Here is a 22,468-nt window from a genome sequence, read left to right as displayed (position 1 = left end):
GTGCAAATAGATGCAATTAACAGCCATTTAATTTAGTATGTGCAAAATACATACGACTATATTTACAAAGAACATCAACATGTACAGTGGTCTGTCAGTAAATTTAATAGTAAAACTTTAAAAATTGTGATTGAAACAACGGATTCTAATTTGAGAGACTTTTGTAAAATGTTCCAATCATTTGCAGCAGAAAATTTAAAAGAACAGTGGCCAAAAGAGGTGTGAGATTTTGTGGGGTCTAGAGAGATATATTTACTCGAGCGCAGGTTTAATGCAGGCACTGATATGGTTACTAAAGTACTTAGGTAAGATGGTGTTTTGCCTACAGTAGTATGGACTTGTAAATTAACTGATATCAGTGATTTAGGCGCCGGGTGTGTAACGAAGGCCATCCAACTAGTGAGTAAAGAGTACAGTGGTGGGTGTTGTATAAGGCTTTAGTAATAAAGCGAATAGCACTGTGGTAAACATCGTCCAATTTTCTTGAGTAAAGAATTAGAAGCAGTTCTGTAGACAACATCACTAAAGTCAAGCATCGGGATGATGGTCATTTTCACAAGGGCCAGTTTTGCAGGAAGAGTAAATGAAGCTTTATTTTGAAATAGAAACACGATCCTGGACTTGATCTTTGACTGGAGATGGTTTATGTGGGTTTGAAAAGAAAGCGAGGGGTCTAGCCAGACCCCGAGATATTTGTTTTTCTCCACATATTCAAGCTTAGATCCATTCAAGTTAGTGAGGTTTATTGGGCACGAAGATACAGAATGTGTCCGATTAAAAATCATGCATTTTGTTTTACTAAAATTTAGAGACAATTGAAGACCACAGAAGGCTAATTGAATGTCTTCAAAACTCTTTTGAAGTTTTTCTAAAATGTTGTCCAATGTTGAGCCTGAAGTGTACAGAACGGTGTTGTCTGCGTAGAGATGAATAAGACAGTTGCCCGCAGTACGAGCGACATCATTCATATAAAGAGAGAATAACATCAGGCCCAGAATCGAGCCTTGGGGCACCCCCATAGATACAGCCAGAGGCTCAGACAGCAAGCCCTCATACTTAACACAGAAATCTGTCAGTGAAATAATTAGAAAACCAGGAAAGGCACGTGTTTGAGAGACCCAGGGCCTTAAGTTTTCCTATAAGAATACTGTGGTTTGGAGAATCGAAAGCTTTGGCCAAGTCAATGAATCAAGTCAATGTTATTTTTGGTCGAGAGCTGTTATAACATCGTTTAGGACCTTTAGTGTTGCTGAGGTGCACCCCTGACCAACTCTGAAACCAGATTGCATATCATATAATATTAGTATTTTTATTTAAAAATTTTACTTTTGGATAAAAAACATCTATTTGACAATAATGATTCTGTTGTATTCTAATCCTGTCTGTCTGTTGTAATATTTATGTGAGCAGATGTTCATGAACTTTCATTCTCTAAAGTGTTTACATAATAATTAACAAGCTGTTTAGATTATTATCAATATCAGTTATAGCACTGAAATCTGGTCTTTATTCAGATGCTGCAGTTATTACAATATAAACTAAGAACCACAACAATTTCACAAGACATTCAGTGTTAACAACTGGAGAGAAAATTGCTTCAGAAATAGAAACACTCTGGAAAGTTTGGAAATTTAGCATATTATGTAGAATATTATAGTAGATTTGAACAGCAAAGGCAAAGTATAAATGCAAATATTTGTGTTGATTAGAAAATACTCGTTTCAAATTGGACATTAAAATTGAAATGACATGTATTTTTTCCAAACATATAACTCACAAATATTTCATTCTTGTTCATATTGTCCATCACATATTAATTTCTTTATAATTGTAAGTAAAATCAACTTGACTTAGGTCTCTTTGGTTCCTTTTTTTGGATTTCATTCCATCAAAGGTGTGATGATCAGTGGATTTGAGTTTTTACCTTTATCAATAAGGTATGGACCAAAATATGGATAGAGTTTGTCAGTGAAAGTCTGACCAGTGAAAGAGTAGATAAGAGATCTGGACTCCACGTCATAAAAAGAGACCAGACCCTCCTCATAATCCACAAACACACCCACCTTCTCAGGTTTCTCTTTCAGAGATAAAGAGACAGGTAGACTTTCACAAGCTTCATAATGATTCTCATTCCTCAGAATCACACTCCAGAATCCATTCTTAGGACTCAGACAGATATTCCCCTTCCTGTTAATGGATTCTTTGGCCACTCCTAAATCCCACCCAGTCTTTCCCTTCACCTGCACCTCATAGTAAAATCTCCCTGAACTGAATCCCTGCTTTGCCAGGATATTAACACAGGAATCAAATCTCTTTGGGTTTTCTGGGACGTCCTGTTTAATGTCTCCATAACTGACTTGTTTTCCATCATCAGAAAGGATGAGACGTGGATTCGCTGTATCAGGATCCAGAGTCACATCCACTGAGAGAGATCAGACATTATCAATCAACTTCAGAACAAACATTTTCAGATGTACAGTATATAATACAGATTATCAAGTGTATTGAATAATGTGGTGTTCGTCACACTATACCTGCAAACGTCTGCACAAACGTCAACCCTGTGAACACAGATGACAATATAATGATGAATTATTTATAGGAATAATTTCAGGTTAAAAGTGAGTTTCCCTCTATTGGCAGCATTAGTGGCATGTAGTGAATTCTGGGTATGTGTTAGTGTTTGTGCACCGCGAGTTACAAACCCGATTCCAAAAAAGTTGGGACACTGTTTAAATTGTGAATAAAAACAGAATGAAAAGGAAAAATAAGTTGATTTTAAGTTTCATGGCATCAACACATCTGAACAAAGTTGGGACAAGGCCATGTTTACCCCTGTGTGTCATCCCCTCTTCTTTTTATAACAGTCTGCAAACGTCTGGGGACTGAGGAGACAAGCCTATCAAGTCAAGGAATAGGAATGTTGTCCCATTCTTGTCTAATACAGGCTTCTAGTTGCTCAACTGTCTTAGGTCTTCTTTGTCACATCTTCCTCTTTATGGTGCGCCAAATGTTTTCTATGGGTGAAAGATCTGGACTGCAGGCTGGCCATTTCAGTGCCCGGATCCTTCTTTTCTACGCAGCCATGATGTTGTAATTCACAGAGCCGGACTGTAATGGAGCACATTGACTTATACAGTACTTGAGTAAAAATTTTGCTCAATTTTTACTTTTTAAAGTGCAGAGGGATCTGTACTTTACTTGAGTATCATTTTTGGGGAGTACACATGACTTTACTCAAGTACATTTGAAAGGCAAATATTGTTCTCTTTACTCTGCTACATTTCGATCCATAGCCATAACCATAACCGGTTACTTCTTCAAAAAAAAAAAAAAAAAGGAAAAAAGAAAAATCTCGGAAACCCTAAATTTGTTGTTTCCTTTTCAAACGTGATTGGATTGTGCAGGCACCACTGATTGGGACAGCCTATCAACAATCACCATCAGCTTTCCGCCAAAGTCAACTCCATGGTCAGATTTAGATAAGAGATGAAACCATGGATGAAACAATGGATGAAGACGCAGCAGGTCCATCCCAGGAATGTGCCAACCCGTGATGTTCTTGAGTATGTGGTGTGTTGAACACAGTTTCAAATGTGGGTGCAAAAAATCTATTAAAACTCTAGCAGAGGTCTTTCAGAGCATTGACATTGTGCTATTGCCTTGTGGGTAAGTGAGAAACATTAAATAAAACAAAATGGTAAAAAGATGAAAATGACATGATTTTACATTCAATTCCCCTTAAATTCTCCAAGGTATTAAGATTAACATTTTTCATAAATCCATGTAGGATGTTTCTGAACATAAATGTAAGCACTGTAACAGTAGTAATGCAATATGTATAAAATGTACTCTTGATACTCGAGTACTTTTAAAAACAAGTACTTCAGTACTTTTACTTAAGTAGACATCTTACTTTAGTACTTGTAATGGAAGAGGCTGACACTCATTCATCCAGCCACCGGAGGGAACCCTCTCCTGAATACTAACTGGGACTCTTGCTCGTTGGTTACTTCCTGTTACACACAGTATAAATAGTCATGCCATCTCCTGGCACCAGGGTGAGCTTAAACAATGGTCAAGTTATTGTATGGCTAACTGTCTACAGGTTGCTGTTACCATGCCTTGACTCACCACCAGTGTTGAAAGTCCAGAGAACCAGACATCCACCACTATACCCATGGAATATTCTGAATTTTCAGAGGTCTTGAGTAAAGTCAAGGCAACTCAGCTACTACCTCACCGTCCTTGGGATTGTGCGATAGAGCTACTACCCAACATGGCACCACCTAAGAGCAAAGTTTACCCATTATCCAGACCTGAAACCCTGGCGATGGAGAAATATATCGAAGAAGCACTCGCATATGGATTCATTCGGCCTTCCACTTCCCCTGCAGCAGCTGGCTTTTTCTTTGTTGAGAAGAAAGATGGAGGTTTCTGCCCATGCATCGATTACAGAGGTCTTAACACTGTCACTGTCAAATACAGATATCCACTCCCGTTAGTCCCCTCTGCTCTTAAACAGCTTCGTGAGGCCCGCATCTATACCAAACTGGACCTGCGAAGTGCATATAATCTCATTTGTATTCGAGAGGGTGATGAGTGGAAAACTGCATTTATCACCACCAGGGGGCACTACGAATATCAGGTTATGCCATATGGCCTAGCTAATCCGCAGCAGTATTCCAAGCCTTCATCAATGAAATCTTAAGGGACCTCCTAAACAAGTGTGTCATAGCCTACATTAATGATATACTCATCTACTCCCCCAACAAGACCCAACATATCAGAGACATCAAATAGGTCCTGTCTCGCCTACAAGAACACCAACTATACGTAAAAGCAGAAAAATGTGAATTCCACACAGTCAGAGCCACATTCTTGGGGTATATCATCAGTCACCAAGGTGTTGAGATGGACAACTCAAAGATCCAAGCTGTTACCAAGTGGCCAAGACCCCACACAATTAAGGAGTTGCAACGGTTTCTGGGCTTTGCTCATTTTTATAGACACTTTATCCACAGCTACAGCCTCATCGCCGCTCCCTTGACATCCCTTCTGAAGGGCAAACCCTCCAAGTTAACATGGTACGACAATGTTCAGGAAGCCTTTGAGAAACTCAAGACCAGCTTCACTACAGCCCCCATTTTAAAACTCCCAGATCTCGATCTCCCATTCATTGTGGAAGTTGATGCTTCTGACTGTGGCATCGGTGCGGTCTTGTACCAACGTCATGGTACTCCTGGAAAGCTGTACCCATGTGCCTTCTTCTCACGTAAACTGAATACAGCAGAAAGAAACTATGACGTAGGTAACAAGGAGTTAATCTCCATGAAGGCTGCATTAGAAGAGTGGCGCCACTGGCTAGAGGGTTCCATCCATCCGTTCCAGGTAATCACCAATCATAAGAACCTCGAATACATTAAGGCAGCCAAGAGACTGAATTCAAGACAAGCCAGATGGTCACTGTTTTTCACGAGATTCCAATTCACAGTTACCAATAGGCCAGGCAGCAAGAACAGCAAAGCGGATGCTCTCTGCCGCCGCCATGACCCTACCCATCTTAAACCACAAAGTGAACCTATACTCCTGCCATTTGTCATAATTACACCAATTAGCTGGGACATCATGGAAGAGATTCAAAGAGCACAACAAACAGACCCAGTACCCACTGAATGCCCTCCAACTAAGCAATACATTCCTCAGGCCCTTCGCCACAGAACAATACTGTGGGTCCATACCTCTCTCAGTACTGGACATCCAGGCATTCACAAAACCATCAGCTTGGTACGCAACACGTTCTGGTGGCCTTCTCTTTCTAACAAATTCACTGTTTTTGTTAAGGTCTGTTCCACATGTGCACAGTCCAAAACCCCCAAAGAACTCCCTGCCGGCCTGCTTCAACCACTTCCAATCCCACAGAGACCCTGGTCCCACCTGTCCATTAACTTTATCACGGATCTACCTAATTCTAATGGGTACACAACCATCCTTGCTATCATTGACAGATTCTCAAAATCATGCAGATTAATTCCCATGAAATGTTTACCCACTGCCATGGAAACTGCTGTTACTCTGTTTCACCAAGTTTTTAGGATTTATGGCCTCCCCCAAGACATTGTGTCCGATCGAGGACCACAATTCACCTCCAGAGTCTGGCAGGCCTTCATCTGGCATAGCCTTACATCAGGTTATCACCCAGAGTCCAATAGTCAAGTGGAGAGGCTTAACCAAGAGATAGGAAGATACCTCAGGTCCTACTGTAGCCGAGAGCAACAAAGATGGAGCGACTTTCTTCCTTGGGCAGAATACGCCCAGAATTCCCTTACTCACTCCTCAACTGGACTCACTCCCTTCCAATGTGTTTTGGGCTACCAGCCTCCATTATTCCCTTGGTTGGGTGAACCCTCTACGATGCCCGCGGTGGACGATTGGTTCAGACATAGCGAACAGGTGTGGGACAGCACTCACATGAGACTACAAAGGGCCTTTCGGGCTCAACGGATCCAAGCTGATTGACGGAGGCGTCCTCATCCCAACTATCAGCCGGGAAAGAGAGTCTGGCTATCCACCAAAAACCTGAAGTTGCGGCTACCCTGCAGAAAGCTAAACCCCAGGTATGTTGGTGCGTTCAGGATTGTAAAACAGATCAATCCAGTGACATGCCATCTGGAACTTCCCACTAACTAGCGTGTTTCTTCCTCCTTTCATGTGTCCTTGCTGAAACCGGTCCACCCGGCATCTGGCCCCAGTACCACGGATCCTGAACCCCCTCCTCCTCTTGAGATTAATGGATCACCTGCTTACCTGGTGAAAGAGATCTTGGACTCACGTCGTCGAGGGGGCCAGATGCACTACTTGAATCGCCCGAATTCCAGACACCTGTGCACCATCATCAGTCCCTCACAGAAAGCACTCCTCATCCGCAGTCTCGGTCTGGTCTAGCACCGATCAACACTACGACTACCCGTTCCAACCTGAAGCCTTGTATTCCTCCTTCATCGTCATCCTCATCGTCTTCTTCATCTTTGTCCTCCCTGTGATCCCCATCCTCGTCATTTGTCTTTGTGTCTCACTACGTGTCAAGATTCACTTTAAGTATTTCCTGTGTCCGTTACCTCTGTTTAATAAACCCTGCACTTGCACTAACCATCTGTGTCCTCGTCTGTGTCTGACACATACCATCAGAGATGCAGGCTTCTGAACTGAGCGCTGATAACAACTTGGGTGTTCCTTGTCCTCTTTAGTCCGGATGACATGGCGTCCCAGTTCTCCAAAAAGAACTTCAAAATTTGATTCGTCTGACCACAGAACAGTTTTCCACTTTGCCACGGTCCATTTTAAATGAGCCCAGAGAAAACGCCTGCACTCCTGGATCATGTTTAGATATGACTTCTTTTTTGACCTATAGAGTTTTAGTGGGGAACGGCGAATGGCGCGGTGGATTGTGTTTTCTGGAAGTATTCCTGAGCCCATGTTGTGATTTCCATTACAGTAGCATTCCTGTATGTGATGCAGTGCCGTCTAAGGGCTGAAGATCACGGGCATCCAGTATGGTTTTCCAACCTTGACCCTTACGCACAGATATTGTTCCAGATTATCTGAATCTTTGGATGATATTATGATATTATGATGATAACTTCAAACTCTTTGCAATTTTTCTCTGAGAAACTCCTTTCTGATATTGCTCCACTATTTTTGCCACAGCATTGGGGAAATTTGTGATCCTCTGCCCATCTTGACATCTGAGAGACACTGCCACTCTGAGAGGCTCTTATATCTTTATACCCAATCATGTTGCCAATTGACCTAATAAGTAACAAATTGGTCCTCCAGCTGTTCCTTATATGTACATTTAACTTTTGTGGCCTCTTATTGCTCGCTGTCCCAACTATTTTGGAATGTGTATCTCTCATGAAATCCAAAATTAGTCAATATTTGGCATGACATTTAAAAATGTCTCATTTTCAACATTTGACGTTATCTATATTCTACTGTGAATAACATATAAGTTTGAGATTTGTAAATTATTGCAATCCTATTTTATTCACAAATTGTACAGTGTCCTAACTGTTTTTGGAATTGCGTTTGTACATCATGTTGCTTACATGTCTCTGAAGTAATTTAAAGTAATACTGTTTTAACTGGTTATGATGATGTGAGTTAAATTTAAACTTTACTTAGACTAGGTTTAGTAAGTGATTTTATCATACCAGATTAACATGGCAAGTTGAAGTTATGTTACAGTTATATTTATGAACCGTGTGATCATTTGCGGACAGAAATAACATCATTGTGATGATCACCAGCAGGTCATCGATTCTTACAGTTTATTTAACCCATAATTATCCTTGAAAAAGTTTTTTTCTTTGATAGTTACTAATAAAAAATAAAAATAAATTAATAAATTAATTAATTATATATATATATATATATATATATATATATATATATATATATATATATTGTATTTGATATTCACATACCAGTTTGACTGAGCATTTCATTTACATTCCCATCTAGAGTTTCCTTCAGTTCAGTCAAAGATCTATACAGAGAGTTCACATTCACATCAGAGTCAATCCTGATCTCAGTCCAGTTCTTGGTGTGTGGACGACTGTACAGGGATGAGTTCATCTACAGAAAGAGAGAGAGGGGGGGGGGGATATGTTCATTATTTATAGAGAAGTTAACTCAATAGGTTTTATGCAGGAGCTGTTGAGGCAAGACACCGCAGGTGAAAAGGGTAAAATATAGCCACGTACTTCCTCCATTTGTAAAGTGGTAAAGATTTTCTGTAATAAAACTTTTCTAAAATATTTAAATGAAGGAAGCATTGTCTAATTAAATATGCACTGATTTGATTAAATATCCAGAATTGAATAAAGCCAGAATCAAAATTGTTTGACTTTGTTGAAATATTAGAGTTAAGGGTGTTTACTAAGGGGATTCTGGATTTCTCTTTTTATCGCTCTATAAAAACTCAACACTTTTTCGCTTCCGGTTCCAGTGTGAGAACGCTGTGCGCGTCTGGCTGCCGCTTCACGCTGTGAACGGAAACTGTTGTTTCGATGCTCGCTGGGGATTCTTTGCCGATCACGCTACATCCATCGCTCTACCAGGCGTTTATGCAATGAACATCACACTACCTCGCAATGCATTTCGTCGATCTGGACCAGTAGATCGGTTGTTCACAGGACTTTGTCTTCACTGCGCCCTGGCCAGAGAGAATTGTCACCACTAAGATGTTAAGTGTGGTGTGTGCTAAACCGTGGGCATAGGATTAGGTACTATTTTAATATTTTCAGGTAATAAAATATAAGTATACTACGTACTATTTTAATATTTTAAGATGGCAAAATTGTCCCCACCAATATTTTAGCGAACTCCTTCGTGCTGCTATATGGATCGATTCCGACGTTCAGGACGAAACAAAAAAATATATAATTTGGAGGTGGGTGGTGCATCTAGGGTTGCCACCCGTCTGGGGATGGAGTCTCCATTCTCCAGGGAGAGGCCGAACCCGTGAGAGCTCGTCAGCTGCACGGTTCAGTTCTTCCAGGATATGGACAGCACGAGGGAACTCAGATGCTCCTGACTCAAAAAAGAACGAGATGTTGGGCGAGTTGAGACATATGGCAGGAGCATAGACCACCCTGGTGGTTGATGTACTCTACTGTGGCCGTGTTGTCCATCCTGACTACCACATGTTGACCCTTCAGCAACACTCGGAAGAAGTGCAGGGCAAACCATACTGCCAGCAACTTGAGCCAATTGACATGCAGTAGGCGCAAAAAGTTGGTCAGATTACTATTCAGTACTATCACTATAAGTGTGCCCATTTTCACAATTTTCATACTTATGGTTCATAGGGCTGCCATAGATAAAGCTAGCAATTACCACATCGGATATAGCACCCTCTGTGCACCTATTTTGCTGTGGCTTGTTTGTAACTATTGTCATTGGAGTAATAGACCAAAAACAGAATATGATCATGTGACTCAAGTCCCCCACCTCTGGTTTGTCCTGTAATATGGTATATGATGACTGATGAGACAGATGTTGACAGACCTGTATGATGTGGAGATGATCGTCAGTGTTTGAGAGCTGCTCTATCTCAGTGTTTCTCCTCTTCAGCTCAGTGATTTCCTGCTCCAGCTCTTTAATGAGATCTTCAGCCCGTTTCTCTGCTGCTTTCTGCTGTTTCTCCATCATCTTCAGCAACTCGGTCTGATGTCTCTCAAGGGAGCGGATCAGATCAGTGAAGAGCTTGACACTGGAGGATTTCTCTTCCTCTGTGTTTCTCTGATGAATAACAAATGAAAGAATTCAAAATAAAGATATTTGAAATTAGGAAAATGGGCGAACTGATTCAAGCTGATAGAAGAGCAACTTTGACTGAAATAACCACTCGTTACAACCGAGGTATGCAGCAAAGCATTTGTGAAGCCACAACACGCACAACCTTGAGGCGGATGGGCTACAACAGCAGAAGACCCCACCGGGTACCACTCATCTCCACTACAAATAGGAAAATGAGGCTACAATTTGCACAAGCTCACCAAAATTGGACAGTTGAAGACTGGAAAAATGTTGCCTTGTCTGAGGAGTCTCGATTTCTTTTGAGACATTCAGATGGTAGAGTCAGAATTTGACGTAAACAGAATGAGAACATGGATCCATCATGCCTTGTTACCACTGTGCAGGCTGGTGGTGTAATGGTGTGGGGGATGTTTCCTTGGCACAGTTAGTGCTAATTGGGCATCGTTTAAATGCCACGGCCTACCTGAGCATTGTTTCTGACCATGTCCATCCCTTTATGACCACCATGTACCCATCCTCTGATGGCTACTTCCAGCAGGATAATGCACCATGTCACAAAGCTTGAATCATTTCAAATTGGATTCTTGAACATGACAAAGAGTTCACTATACTAAAATAGAGCATCTTTGGGATGTGGTGGAACGGGAGCTTCATGCCCTGGATGTGCATCCCACAAATCTCCATCAACTGCAAAATGCTATCCTATCAATACGGCCCAACATTTCTAAAGAATGCTTTCAGCACCTTGTTGAATCAATGCCTAGTAGAAATAATGCAGCTCTGAAGGCGAAAGGGGGTCAAACACAGTATTAGTGTGGTGTTCCTAATAATCCTTTAGGTGAGTGTGTGTGTGCATATGTGTTTTTATTTGTATAGAGGGGAATGGAAGGAGTCCTTCACAGGGGAGACTGTAGTTGACACAGTCTGCAGACACATCAGGGCTGCATTGTGTCATGTCTTGGCACACCTGATCTGAAATCTGAATCAGGCAGACTAGAGTAACCCTCCGGATAAACCGAGAGACTAACATTAGCGTTGATGCCATTTATTTTTCTATGTAACGAGTACATGGAAGGAATTTGGCCAGGACACCCCTACTCTTATATGAGAAGTGCCCTGGGATTTCTAATGACCACAGAGAGTCAGGACCTTGGTTTAATGTCTCATCGAAAGGATGATTTTGATATTCGAAGTATTATCAAATGGCCAGAATTTTGAGACCGAAATACTCAGACTAAATCTGAATCAGATTCAGATACATGATCAAAACAGGCGTTTCCCCATAGTGTCTCAGGACGCAGTGTCTCGATCCTGGGGAAGTTCTCAGGGAACAAGGGTTACTGTCATAACCTGAGATGTTTCTAGAGATTCAGTACTCTTTCAGAAGATGTATAAAAGCCCCCCTATCGAAAAATACTGAAAGCCAGAAATTTCCGTCAATGGCGGGAAAAGAGTTCAAATGTGTGATTTTCAGTGTTACACAAAATAAATATTCATGATACTTTTGAGGACCAGCTGTTGAAACAGTATAATAGAACTGCATGGACTCAAGTGCACTAAACCAAGATTTGTGCTCTGGGAAAAATTGTGTATTTGGAGCAACATAAGGGGTTACTAAAAGATATCAGATCTCTCAATTTAATGCAACACCTTTATTAAATAGATAGAAAAATTATTATACATAAAAAATTAGATTTTTTTTTTTTGATAGGATAATAAGAGAGTTATCAGAAAGTGAAATTAGAGAGGGTGATCGGAAACGACCATGAGAGAAGATACTGGCTTTGATCGAAGCACAAACCTTTCTCAGCTCTACTGAGTGTTTGATCTCTTGAATCTTCTTCATTCTGTCCTGGATCATCTGCTGCATGTCTATCTGTGTCTGAACCAGCTGATTCTACATACAGAGGAAAACACAGACACATTTATCACTGAAATTAGCTTTCCATCTGCTGACAGTCTTTTTATTTTTAAACAATTTCAAAACCACATGAATTCAAAATTATAGTTCCCTTTCAGTTGGTAACGTTCGACGTACGCCAGACAACACAGACAAATTGGGATCACTTCTGGGAGCACTTCTGTTTCGAGTGTATACAGAACAGGCCAATGGTCATTGGCGTGCAAGATTTGCATCTCGCCCTTCGCCCCCCAGTGCAGGTATAAATACGGAAGCAGATGCAGCACACAATTGTCATTTACTTCGGAGCCGAAAGCTGTGCTGCCTGAAAAGTCTTTCTCTTTTACCAAAGAGAAAGCAAAGAGAGAGAATGAGAGAAGGGGAAGCTTGAAGTGCTAGGAGTGAAGGCACAACAGCAACAATTGCAATCTCACACTGTGAGAGAAAACTGCTGTTTTCACAGCATTTCTGTGGGTTCGGTGAGGGCGTTCCCCAAAACAGTGAGAGCATACAAAGGGCTCCATCTCCTTGTGTTTTGCCGCGATCGTTTCCCTGTGTGTTTCAATACATTAAAAGAGCTTTTCCCTAAAAGAGTACAGGGTTGTGACACAGCTTCTTTTTCAAATGTCATTCCACCTGTTCGTTTTTGGATGCTGTCGATTCCTGGCGCTAGCTAATGGTCACAATCATTGTCTTACGTGCCTGAGAGAGCTCGCTGGCCCCTCTTATGGGTGTTCAGTGGTGACTTTCAGAGCTCCAGCAGATGACAGCATGTCGATCGTTGCAGTGGAGGGTGAGCATTAGTCATCTGGGGATGAAGACTCGGTTGTGTTGCTTCCCTCTGGGAAATTGGTGTTGCCCGAGATGGACCCAGAATTGATGGCTATGCGTTCCTGGGCAGCCAAAAAGGTTGGGCTTGTGTGGAACCCTCCACCATGTCCCGAGCCTTCTAGGTTGGGTGATTGGTATCTTCAGGGTGGCCCACGCTGGTTCTCGGCACCCAGCCCTAGTTTCCTTCTTCCCAGAAGTGCAGGAAGAGCTCACTAGGTTGTGGACAGCACCTTTTTCTGCCAGAACCCCGCCCAGGTGCTTTTCCCTCCTCACTACCCTTAACGGCGGGAATCTCAGTCACTGCTGTGTTCACATTGACCGATAGATCGGCGACAGAGGGTTTCACACTGCATGACTGTACAGGAGGAATAATCGCAGACAAATCTCTCTCTCCGATGTGCAAACTACGTTTCCCAACTAGACGTGTGATGTGACAAGTAAACAACATGAGATCACACATGCGTCAGATTGTAGTTCTCACCCGCGACTTGGAATTGTTATTCAAAATGATAAACTGCACAAAGTTTGCTCCAAATTGTCTGTGTGCTGATTTGTGAAGAAAAAGATAAAAGATTATAGCGGAGGAAATTGTTGGAGAGACAGAGGGAGCAAGGATTGTTTTCTGCAAAGAGTTTGAGGTACATAAATAAATGTTGTAATGTGCTGTTGCTGCGGCTGAACATTAGTTTATTTTTTACGTATGTCGAACATGACCGACTGAAAGGGAATGTTTTGGTTATGTATGTAACCCTCGTTCACCTATGAATTGGGATCCCTATAGAAAATGGCTGTTGTGCTGCAGGGCGGAGCCCGAGATGCAAATCCTGCACACCAATGGCCATTGACCTGTTCTGAATACAATCAAAGCTGATAGGGCTTTTATCAGATGTAATGAAAGACTATTGCTATAGCTGTTTTAAAAAGAAGCAAGTTTTTCATTATGTCAACACACAGGATGTGTTGTTGTCTGTAACTCTTTACCTTCTTCTCTTGACTCTCCTCCTCTATAGGAACAGTGTTGTGAGTCCTGTGTTCTCCTTCTGAGCAGGACAGACACACACACGTCTGATCATCTCTGCAGAACAGCTCCAGAGGTCTCTCGTGTTTCTGGCATATATAATCCTCCAGATTTTCCACAGCGGTGATGAGTTTGTGTTTCTTTAGACGTGGGACTCTGAGATGAGGCTCCAGATGAGAGTCACAGTAAGAGCATTGACACGTCAGGCAGGTCTTCAAAGCTTTCTGCTTTCTTTCACTACAGAAGTCACAGAACACCTCAGGTTCTCCTAAACTGAGCTTCTCCTTAAAGTGTTGCGCAACCTCTCTGAGTATCGTATTAATCTTGAGATCAGGTCTTTTGCTGAATGTTTCTTTACAGAGTGGACAGAAGCAGGTCTGTGTGTCCGTCCAGCACTTGCTCAGGCAGGATCTGCAGAAGTTGTGTCCACATGGAGTGGTGACTGGATCAGTGAACACTTCCAGACAGATGGAGCACTGGAGCTCCTCATTTAGTGCTGGACCACTGGAGGATGCCATGGCTGAAAAGATAAGTAATGAGATTATATCTGTAAGGGTGGATCGCCTACAGTGGTTCTGACTGCAGGGTTGCTGAACGACTAAAGAAACGTTATCAGCGTGATGGTAGAAAACTGTACATTTCTTGTCTATAACCACCCACTGCAACTTATACCAACGACGGAAATAAGCGCAGTTACAATAGCAAAATATGTGGGAGAGCGTTGCTTTAATGTGACTATATTGTATTGCAATAGGGAGCACTTCAAAGTCAATACCAAACCAAAACTAGTTAGCAAATCATTTCTAATTGAAAGAATTTAATGACAAAATCTGGTTATGGTTACACTTAAAATAGTTACAAAATAGATGAATGAGATGATAAAACTTATACCATTAATCGTACCCAGCATGTGTAGAATGTTACCTGAGAGATAGAGAGAGATAGAAAGATAGAAAAAGAGAGAAAAAGAGAGAGCAAAGAGAAGAGCCAAAGAAGGCCCTAGAAGAGACAGCCAGAGCAAAAGACAGCGTCAGAGGAAAGAGACCCCCATAGAAAAAGAGAGAAAGTCAGAGGAAGAAGACCTCGAGCAACAGTTTTGTAAGAAAAACAACCATGCTATCAAAACCTGTTTTCAATTAAAACGCAAACTAAATCAGGAAACGCATTCTAAGGACGACAATGAAATACTCAGGCGTTTAGGGGATTTGATTGCAAAGAATAACACTTCAGAAAACAGCGCAAAGCAATCTGAAGAAAGAAAATTGACCCAAGATGACGCATTCCAAACAGAGCTTGCTGCCCTGCTAGAAAAACATAAAAGGCCCCAATAGGGGTGCGTGGCCTCCGTTGCTATGGGAAGCGTTGTCACAAGCGGTAACCGAATCAAAATAAGAGCTAATCTCGGAGGCCGGTTAGTTAACATTCTCATTGATTCTGGAGCCGCCTGCTCTTGTACAAACCTTCCGTTACCCCTAAACACGAGAACTATTCAAATTAAAGGCATAGGTGATACTTTGATGACCGCAACGCAAACACAACCAGTTAAACTTGATTTGGGCGTGGTAGTGCTAACAGAACAATTCTGGTATTTACCAGACAATAGTGAAGGAACTGTGCTGGGAATGGACATTATGAGAAAGCATGGATTTGGGATTCATTGTTTTGAAAAACAAATTGAACTACAAACATATAAAACTACAAAGGGAAGTTTGCCTAAAGGCAATGCAAACATTATGTCCATGTCCAGTACAGATCCAATTCAACGTCTCATCAGCAAACACAGCAATGTTTGGGCTAATCATGAGCACGATTGCGGCCTTGTTGACTTTGAGGTATGCATCGAGGGAGAGCCCCCTCCCCCGCAAAAGCAATACCGCATCAAGCCAGAGGCAGAGGTCGCTGTTCATGAGATAGTACAACAGCTTGAGGCAAGAGGAATAGTTCGACGATGCAGTTCCACTACGAATTCACCGTGCTTGCCAGTGCCAAAACCTAATGGAAAATGGCGTCTGTGCATAGATTATCAGCGTCTTAACAAAGTTCTACCTAAAGCGACACCAATAGTGGCAAATCCAGCTACCATCTTATCACAAGTTTCAACTGATGCTTCATGGTTCACAGCAGAGGTGTGGACTCGAGTCATGTGACTTGGAATCGAGTCAGACTCGAGTCATGAATTTGATGACTTTGGACTCGACTCGACAAAATGTACAAAGACTTGCAACTCGACTTGGACTTTAACATCAATGACTCGTGACTTCACTTGGACTTGAGCCTCATAACTCGAGAAGACTTGCTACTTTTTGGCCATTTTTCTTTCACACGGCCGCGCTGCTCTCAGTGAAAAAAAGCTGCACCTGTATGCATGCAGATAGCACGTGCGCTGCCAGCACATCCAATCACTGTAGTCCCACGTTGGTTTGATTCGACAGTATCCATAGCTACCAAGTCCGCGTATAACACGTGACTTATTTGGGCTTCTTTTTTTGGTAAGTCGGCAAAAAATCTCGAGTTGCGGGTCGCGGTTTTTTGGGCTTATTTGAAAAAATGTGGTTGCTTGTTAGGAACATATGACAAGCAACTTCGTTTCTTTACATTTATGGTCGCTGTTTTGTCCAAATACATTGCCTGACACTGTCTTCTCACAGCTAATAGCCATAGTGCAACGATACAAGTGCTGTATTCATTCGTCCTCATACATCCGCCTCCTTCCCCTCTTTGAAGAAAAATTGCGTTCAACGTGCAGGCATGTGATGTGATGTTATAAATGTAATGATAGTTCGTAGACGTAAATAGACGAATACATTTTTTTTTATTTTTTTTTTACAAACAATGCAACCAGCAAAGATATACAGAGATGGAGAGGAAACAGGGAGGTAAGCCACCTAATTTAATCTTAAAAATATGTTTTATAATGTAGGCTATTTATTATGACTATTATTATTTGGCTATTTTAAAAATAAAAATAAATAATAAAAAAAAAGTATAGGCTGCTAATAATAACAGTAGGTATGGTTCGAATGTATATTATTATAAACATGTCTCTATATTGCAGCGCTCTGTGTTTTCCTGGGCACTAACTCCCAATCATAGACTGTAAAAAAGTGCATAATAATCCTAAATAGTAGCTATGTGACATTAGTAATTTTCAATACTATTTTGAGCAGATTGCACATTGAGATGCAGGGCTTATCCTTTTTACGGTTTATAGTGTGCATGTTAACCAGTGTTCCTTATATGTGTGCAATAACTCCGACTGGAGTTACCATGATTAACCTTCACGTCACTTTTTCTCTTTTTCCATCTCCAAACCTCTTCTGTGTCTTTATTGCAACTTGAAGAATTTTGTAAAATCCCATCTGTATTTGCATTTTAAACTCCACGAGATTTCAATTTAAAATGTTGCAGGGTCATTTATTGATAAATTATTGATCATAAATTATACTGATGATAATAAATAATATAATAATATTGGGCTTGTTTTGGGCCCCCCACCCCTCTAGGTATTCTTCATACCTGAGAAGAATATGAAACAGATGTCAGAAAATCCCTTATAGCCTCACGCTGTATTTGAAACTACTCTTTACTCATATCAGTGTTGTTGTGTTAATATTCATTGTCTATTATACACTACGGTAGATGATAATATTTCAGTTTCAGTGTATGCAATATTAAGAATATTTTCACTGCTTCAAAAGTCATAAGAAAGCCCTTTCCCTCGAGAAACTGAAGTCATATGCTTTATAGCAGTGCTTTTCAAAGTGGGGACAGGGACCCCTGGGTGCCGCGAGGGGACGCTAGGGGGGCCATGGCAAGCTGGCATAAAAAGTATACCAAAACAAAATTTAATAAATTAAATTATTAAAGTAAACCAAATTAAACCAAAAATAAGCTAAACAATATTCCCATAATGTTTCCATAATGGCCCTAAGTTAAGGCTAAAAGGACCCATATCTATTTGAAAGTTGAACCGTTTTGCCATATGAGGTCAACACAATACAGGACTGAAGCCGCTGTGCATTGTTCTAGTGTTTCTGTTTTTTTTTTTTTACTGTATTTGCTTAATGTCATTGTATAAAAAGAGGTTTAAATAAATACAAATCTTACAGACATACATAATTTGTATAATTTTTATTTTTGTGGTAAGATGACTTGAAGTGACTCGAAACAAAAATGGTAGGACTTTGGACTCGACTTGAGACTTGTTGGCTTTGACTTCTGACTCGACTCGAGACTTGACTCATCTTTGACTCGACTTGACTCGGGACTCGAGGGCAAAGACTTGAGACTTACTTGTGACTTGCATAACAATGACTTTGTCCCACCTCTGGTTCACAGTGCTTGACATCAAAAATGGTTTTTGGTCTCTTAAAGTTAAACGAGAAGACCAATGGAAATTGGCATTTACTGTAAATCAAATGCAGTATACCTGGGAGCGGATGCCACAAGGCCTACACAACAGCCCAGCCATTTTCCACAGAGCTGTGGCAGATGTCCTCGGTCCCTTACTAGGGACTGGCCAGGTCGTTCACTATGTGGATGACATTTTGATAGCTACATGAAAACAAATTGAGAACCATTTGCAGCTGGTTGACGAGGTGTTACAAAGGTTAAGTGACGCATGCTTTAAAATGAACAAAGAAAAAGCCCAAATTGCACTAAAAGAGGTACACTATTTAGGGTACACTCTGACGAAAAGCCACAGAGCCTTAACAGACGATAGAAAGAAATGCATCGCCGAACTGCCTCGACCACATACTTTAGACTTGTTCCAAATGTATTGGGAACAGCAAACTATTTACGAGACTTCATCCTTGATTATGCAAACACCGCTGCGCCGTTGTATTCGCTTCTAAAAGGAAAAACAAAACCAAATGATGTCCTTGAATGGACTGACGAGCATGAACAAGCATTTAGTGATTTAAAACAGCGTTTGTGCGCCGCGCCTGCCCTTGGATTGCCCAATGTATCAAAAGTTTTCCACATTCAAGTAGACACACATGAAATAACACTAAGCGGAGTCTTAGCTCAAGAATATGGGGGAAAACTGCGTCCAATCGCGTATTACAGTCGGAAAAAATCTCTGGTCGAGCAAGGATTCGACCCATGTACGCAACACGTGCTAGCGGTGCATTGGATGCTAAAAACAACAGAGCCCATTGTTGGTTTTCAACCTGTTGTTGTGCACACAATGCACACGCCTGTACGAATGTTGTTGCAGGGCCGAATCAAGGGAGTTTCTTCCCAAAGATTAGCGAGATGGCTAGCCGACATTCAAGCGCGTGACATTACCATAAAAAACACACGAATTTTGCCGCATCTGCTCGGGGATGTTGAGGGAAATCCACACACATGCCAGCCTGTAAAAGAGGCACAAAGCCTTGTTCATGACCAACCATTACCAGGCCAAGCACCTGTATACATAGATGGTTCAAGATTCTGTCAGAATGGTCATTTTTATGCTGGATGTGCAGTGTGGGCCCCCAATCTTCCAGACATAGATGCTGGACAACAATTGTTGTTTAAATTACCGTCTAACGTATCCGCACAGGAAGCCGAGCTCATTGCATTGCTAGAAGCGATTAAGGCACACCCTGAACCACTTTGCGTGTATACAGATAGTCGGTATGCGTTTGGGGTTGTAACTGATTTTATGGCTCAATGGCAATTGAGAAAATTCCTCACTTCTGCTGGAACGCCTATAAAATATTTCAACACCATAACGTCAATATGGAAAGCAGTCCAAGCGCGGAAAAACCCCATGTCCATTGTGAAAGTACGCGCACACATAAGCAAAAATCCAGATGTGCACGAGGAAAACAATAATATTGTTGACCAACTGGCTAAGCTGGCCGCAGTCAAAGGCGACCAGTGGCAAAAAGAGACATCCTCTGCTTCTGTAGCAAGTGCTGCCCAAGTCACACCCATTGACCTCAAACAGTATCAACAAGAGCTGTGGGTCTCTGAGGGAGAACTTGTGCCACACTTGAAACATGATCAGATGGTGAATGTAATTGAAGGCATAGTACTCCGAGATAAGAAATTAGTCGTTCGGCAACCCTGCAGTCAGAACCACTGTAGGCGATCCACCCTTACATATCATATACACGGTTGAGGGAAAAAAATGATGACAGTAAGGTGAACTTAATATTTTAAGTATTTCTGATGGCCCTTCAAAAGTAGTTGTATATTCTGATAACACATTTATCTTCAAAGTGGCATGTAAATCACACATACAGTATTTCAGTGAATCACCTGTGTTTGCCATCCACAGCTCATGCAGCCACATGTCAGAAAAGTGTTTGGGACTGTGTGAACTCTTGTGCTGCTTTCCACTTAAGCTCCAATTATGTTTGGAGTTTTATTATTTCAACTCCAAACATAAAATTATCTTTTTTTGTTGGTTTTATAGGTGTTTGTATGACATAAATCATGAACAAGAACATGACCAAAAACTTTCCTCCATGACCAAAATTTCAGGTTTTTGAAGGGGAAATGCAGAAGTTACCCTACAAGTTAGACCAGTTTACAGTTTACCTGCTGAAGTAATGTCATACCTGTGGTTGTGTAGTCTAGAGTTGTTAAAGTGATGCATCAATCATGAACTATTTGTTTCCGTTTTAGTCATGTAAACTGGTCTAACTTGGAGGATAAATGGGGGATTGCGCATTTTCTCCTTCAACTTAAATTCAAATAAATTCATGTTCATATCCTTGTTCATGTTTTATGTCATACGAACACTCATAAAGCCAACAAAATAAGATCAGTTTATGAAATAGTGAGCCTGCTAATTATAATTTACTACAAGTTAAACTAGTAACCACTGTTTACAACAAAATCAAGGTAAAAATCACAAAAATCAAAGTGTCCTGTCGAGAGAGAAAAATCTAAATACTGAAAATAGTATCTCTCTTGGAGAAACCTGTCTTAATATAAAACTGATCACAAAGCAATATTCTTTATGTATATGAAAGGCAATGTAAAGCCAACAGTTATTTCTGTTTCTGAAGTTGTGTGACATGACAGAAGATATCAAAATTTACAGCCAATTAAATTACATGCTCATTAACATTCTGATAGTATTCCAGAGTTTAAAACTGCTGAACAAAGTCTTACATCTCCATCACTTACCTTTGAGTGAATGTCAGATGTGATCACTATTTTCCGTCTGGCTGACTAAGTAGTTTCTAGAAGCTTCAAGTTTATCTGATTTATTTATTTTCCTTTACTAAATTCTTACTCTCAGCAATTGTGATGTCATAGCTCCGCCCACAATCATGAATAGGAAACAGTTTCTAACATTTCTTACATTTATGCATTTTGCAGACACTTTTACACAAAGCAACTTAAGCCACATTTCCACCGCAGGATCTTTCCCCAGGAACTAGGGACTTTGGGGTGGTATTCAGTGTGTTTCGACCGCAGGGTCTAAATTAAGATCTGGGTAAATATTTCCCCCTCCAAATGGCCCTGCTTGCGAGGTAGTACTTTTCAAAGTTCAGGAACTTTGGAGGGTGGGACTTGGGCGCTGAACATGTTGATTGGTTAAGCTCACCAGCCTATTAAAATTAATTTTAAAGTATTTTGCGAGGTTCGTTCTGTGTTCAGTAAATATCAGTCTTGGGCTGCATCCGAAAACCTAGACAGCTGACTTGTTACCTCGCTGCCGTATCAGGCAATGGCTTGAAAGGCAGCGTTTTGTGTACTAATGAAGGCAGGACAGACTTCGGACAGACTACTAATTTCGGACAGACTTCTTAGGCAATATAACACTTTAATGATCTACAGCAATATAGAGCGAGCTTTGGTGAGAACTAAACACATATTTAATTACTACATTAGTGATTTCTCGCTAGAAATTACATCAGAAGTGGAAAATATTGGTTAAAAAACATACATTTACACACAAACTGACCAACAAATGCAACTTTCGGACGCCATCTTATTTTCCCAGCTCAACTTTCACAGAATGGAAAGCACAGGATTGTGGGATATCAAAGGCAGCGGAGGATACATGTATGCTGCCTTCAAAAAAATCGATCAGATGATGGTATCTCAGGAGACAGGAAGTGAAGCTAACATTAGATTCGGACGTGGATTGATGCCTTCCTGCCTTCAAATGTGTCCTCCAAAAGGCAGCATTTTCCAGGTTTCGAACACAGTCTTGCTCTTTCTGCCTGATGGCGCCGCGTTCGTCTCAGCCATCTCACGGTCAATGTCTGATAAGTAAGGGATATTGTACACCCAGCTGGTTGTTATCGCAGAATAAACCCCAACAGAGTGATCAGGACCCTGCTTGTCACACGGCTAATTGTCTCAAGTAAATTAAACACAAAATATTTATATGTATTGTCCTAAGTTTATTAGCTCTTACGCAAAGCTTCTGCGAAGAAAAA

At 41.1% G+C, this 22,468-nt stretch overlaps 1 protein-coding gene across 1 annotated transcript; it reads right to left on the bottom strand.

Moving 5' to 3' along the window:
* Window positions 1-1,880: 1,880 nt before the first annotated feature.
* LOC137079178 (E3 ubiquitin-protein ligase TRIM39-like) lies at window positions 1,881-21,260 on the bottom strand. Its single transcript, XM_067447142.1, has 7 exons — window positions 21,204-21,260; window positions 14,036-14,592; window positions 12,125-12,220; window positions 10,072-10,305; window positions 8,487-8,637; window positions 2,535-2,561; window positions 1,881-2,422 (listed from the first exon to the last, which is right to left on the bottom strand). Exons 2-7 carry the CDS (start codon window positions 14,588-14,590, stop codon window positions 1,881-1,883), a joined length of 1,605 nt encoding a protein of 534 aa, XP_067303243.1. The 5' UTR covers window positions 14,591-14,592; window positions 21,204-21,260.
* Window positions 21,261-22,468: the final 1,208 nt, after the last annotated feature.

The sequence above is a fragment of the Pseudorasbora parva genome, chromosome 6, assembly GCF_024679245.1.
Source record: "Pseudorasbora parva isolate DD20220531a chromosome 6, ASM2467924v1, whole genome shotgun sequence".
NCBI lineage: Eukaryota > Metazoa > Chordata > Actinopteri > Cypriniformes > Gobionidae > Pseudorasbora > Pseudorasbora parva.
Note: the sequence above shows the minus strand (reverse complement) of the source record. Positions and strands in the feature narration are given on the sequence as shown.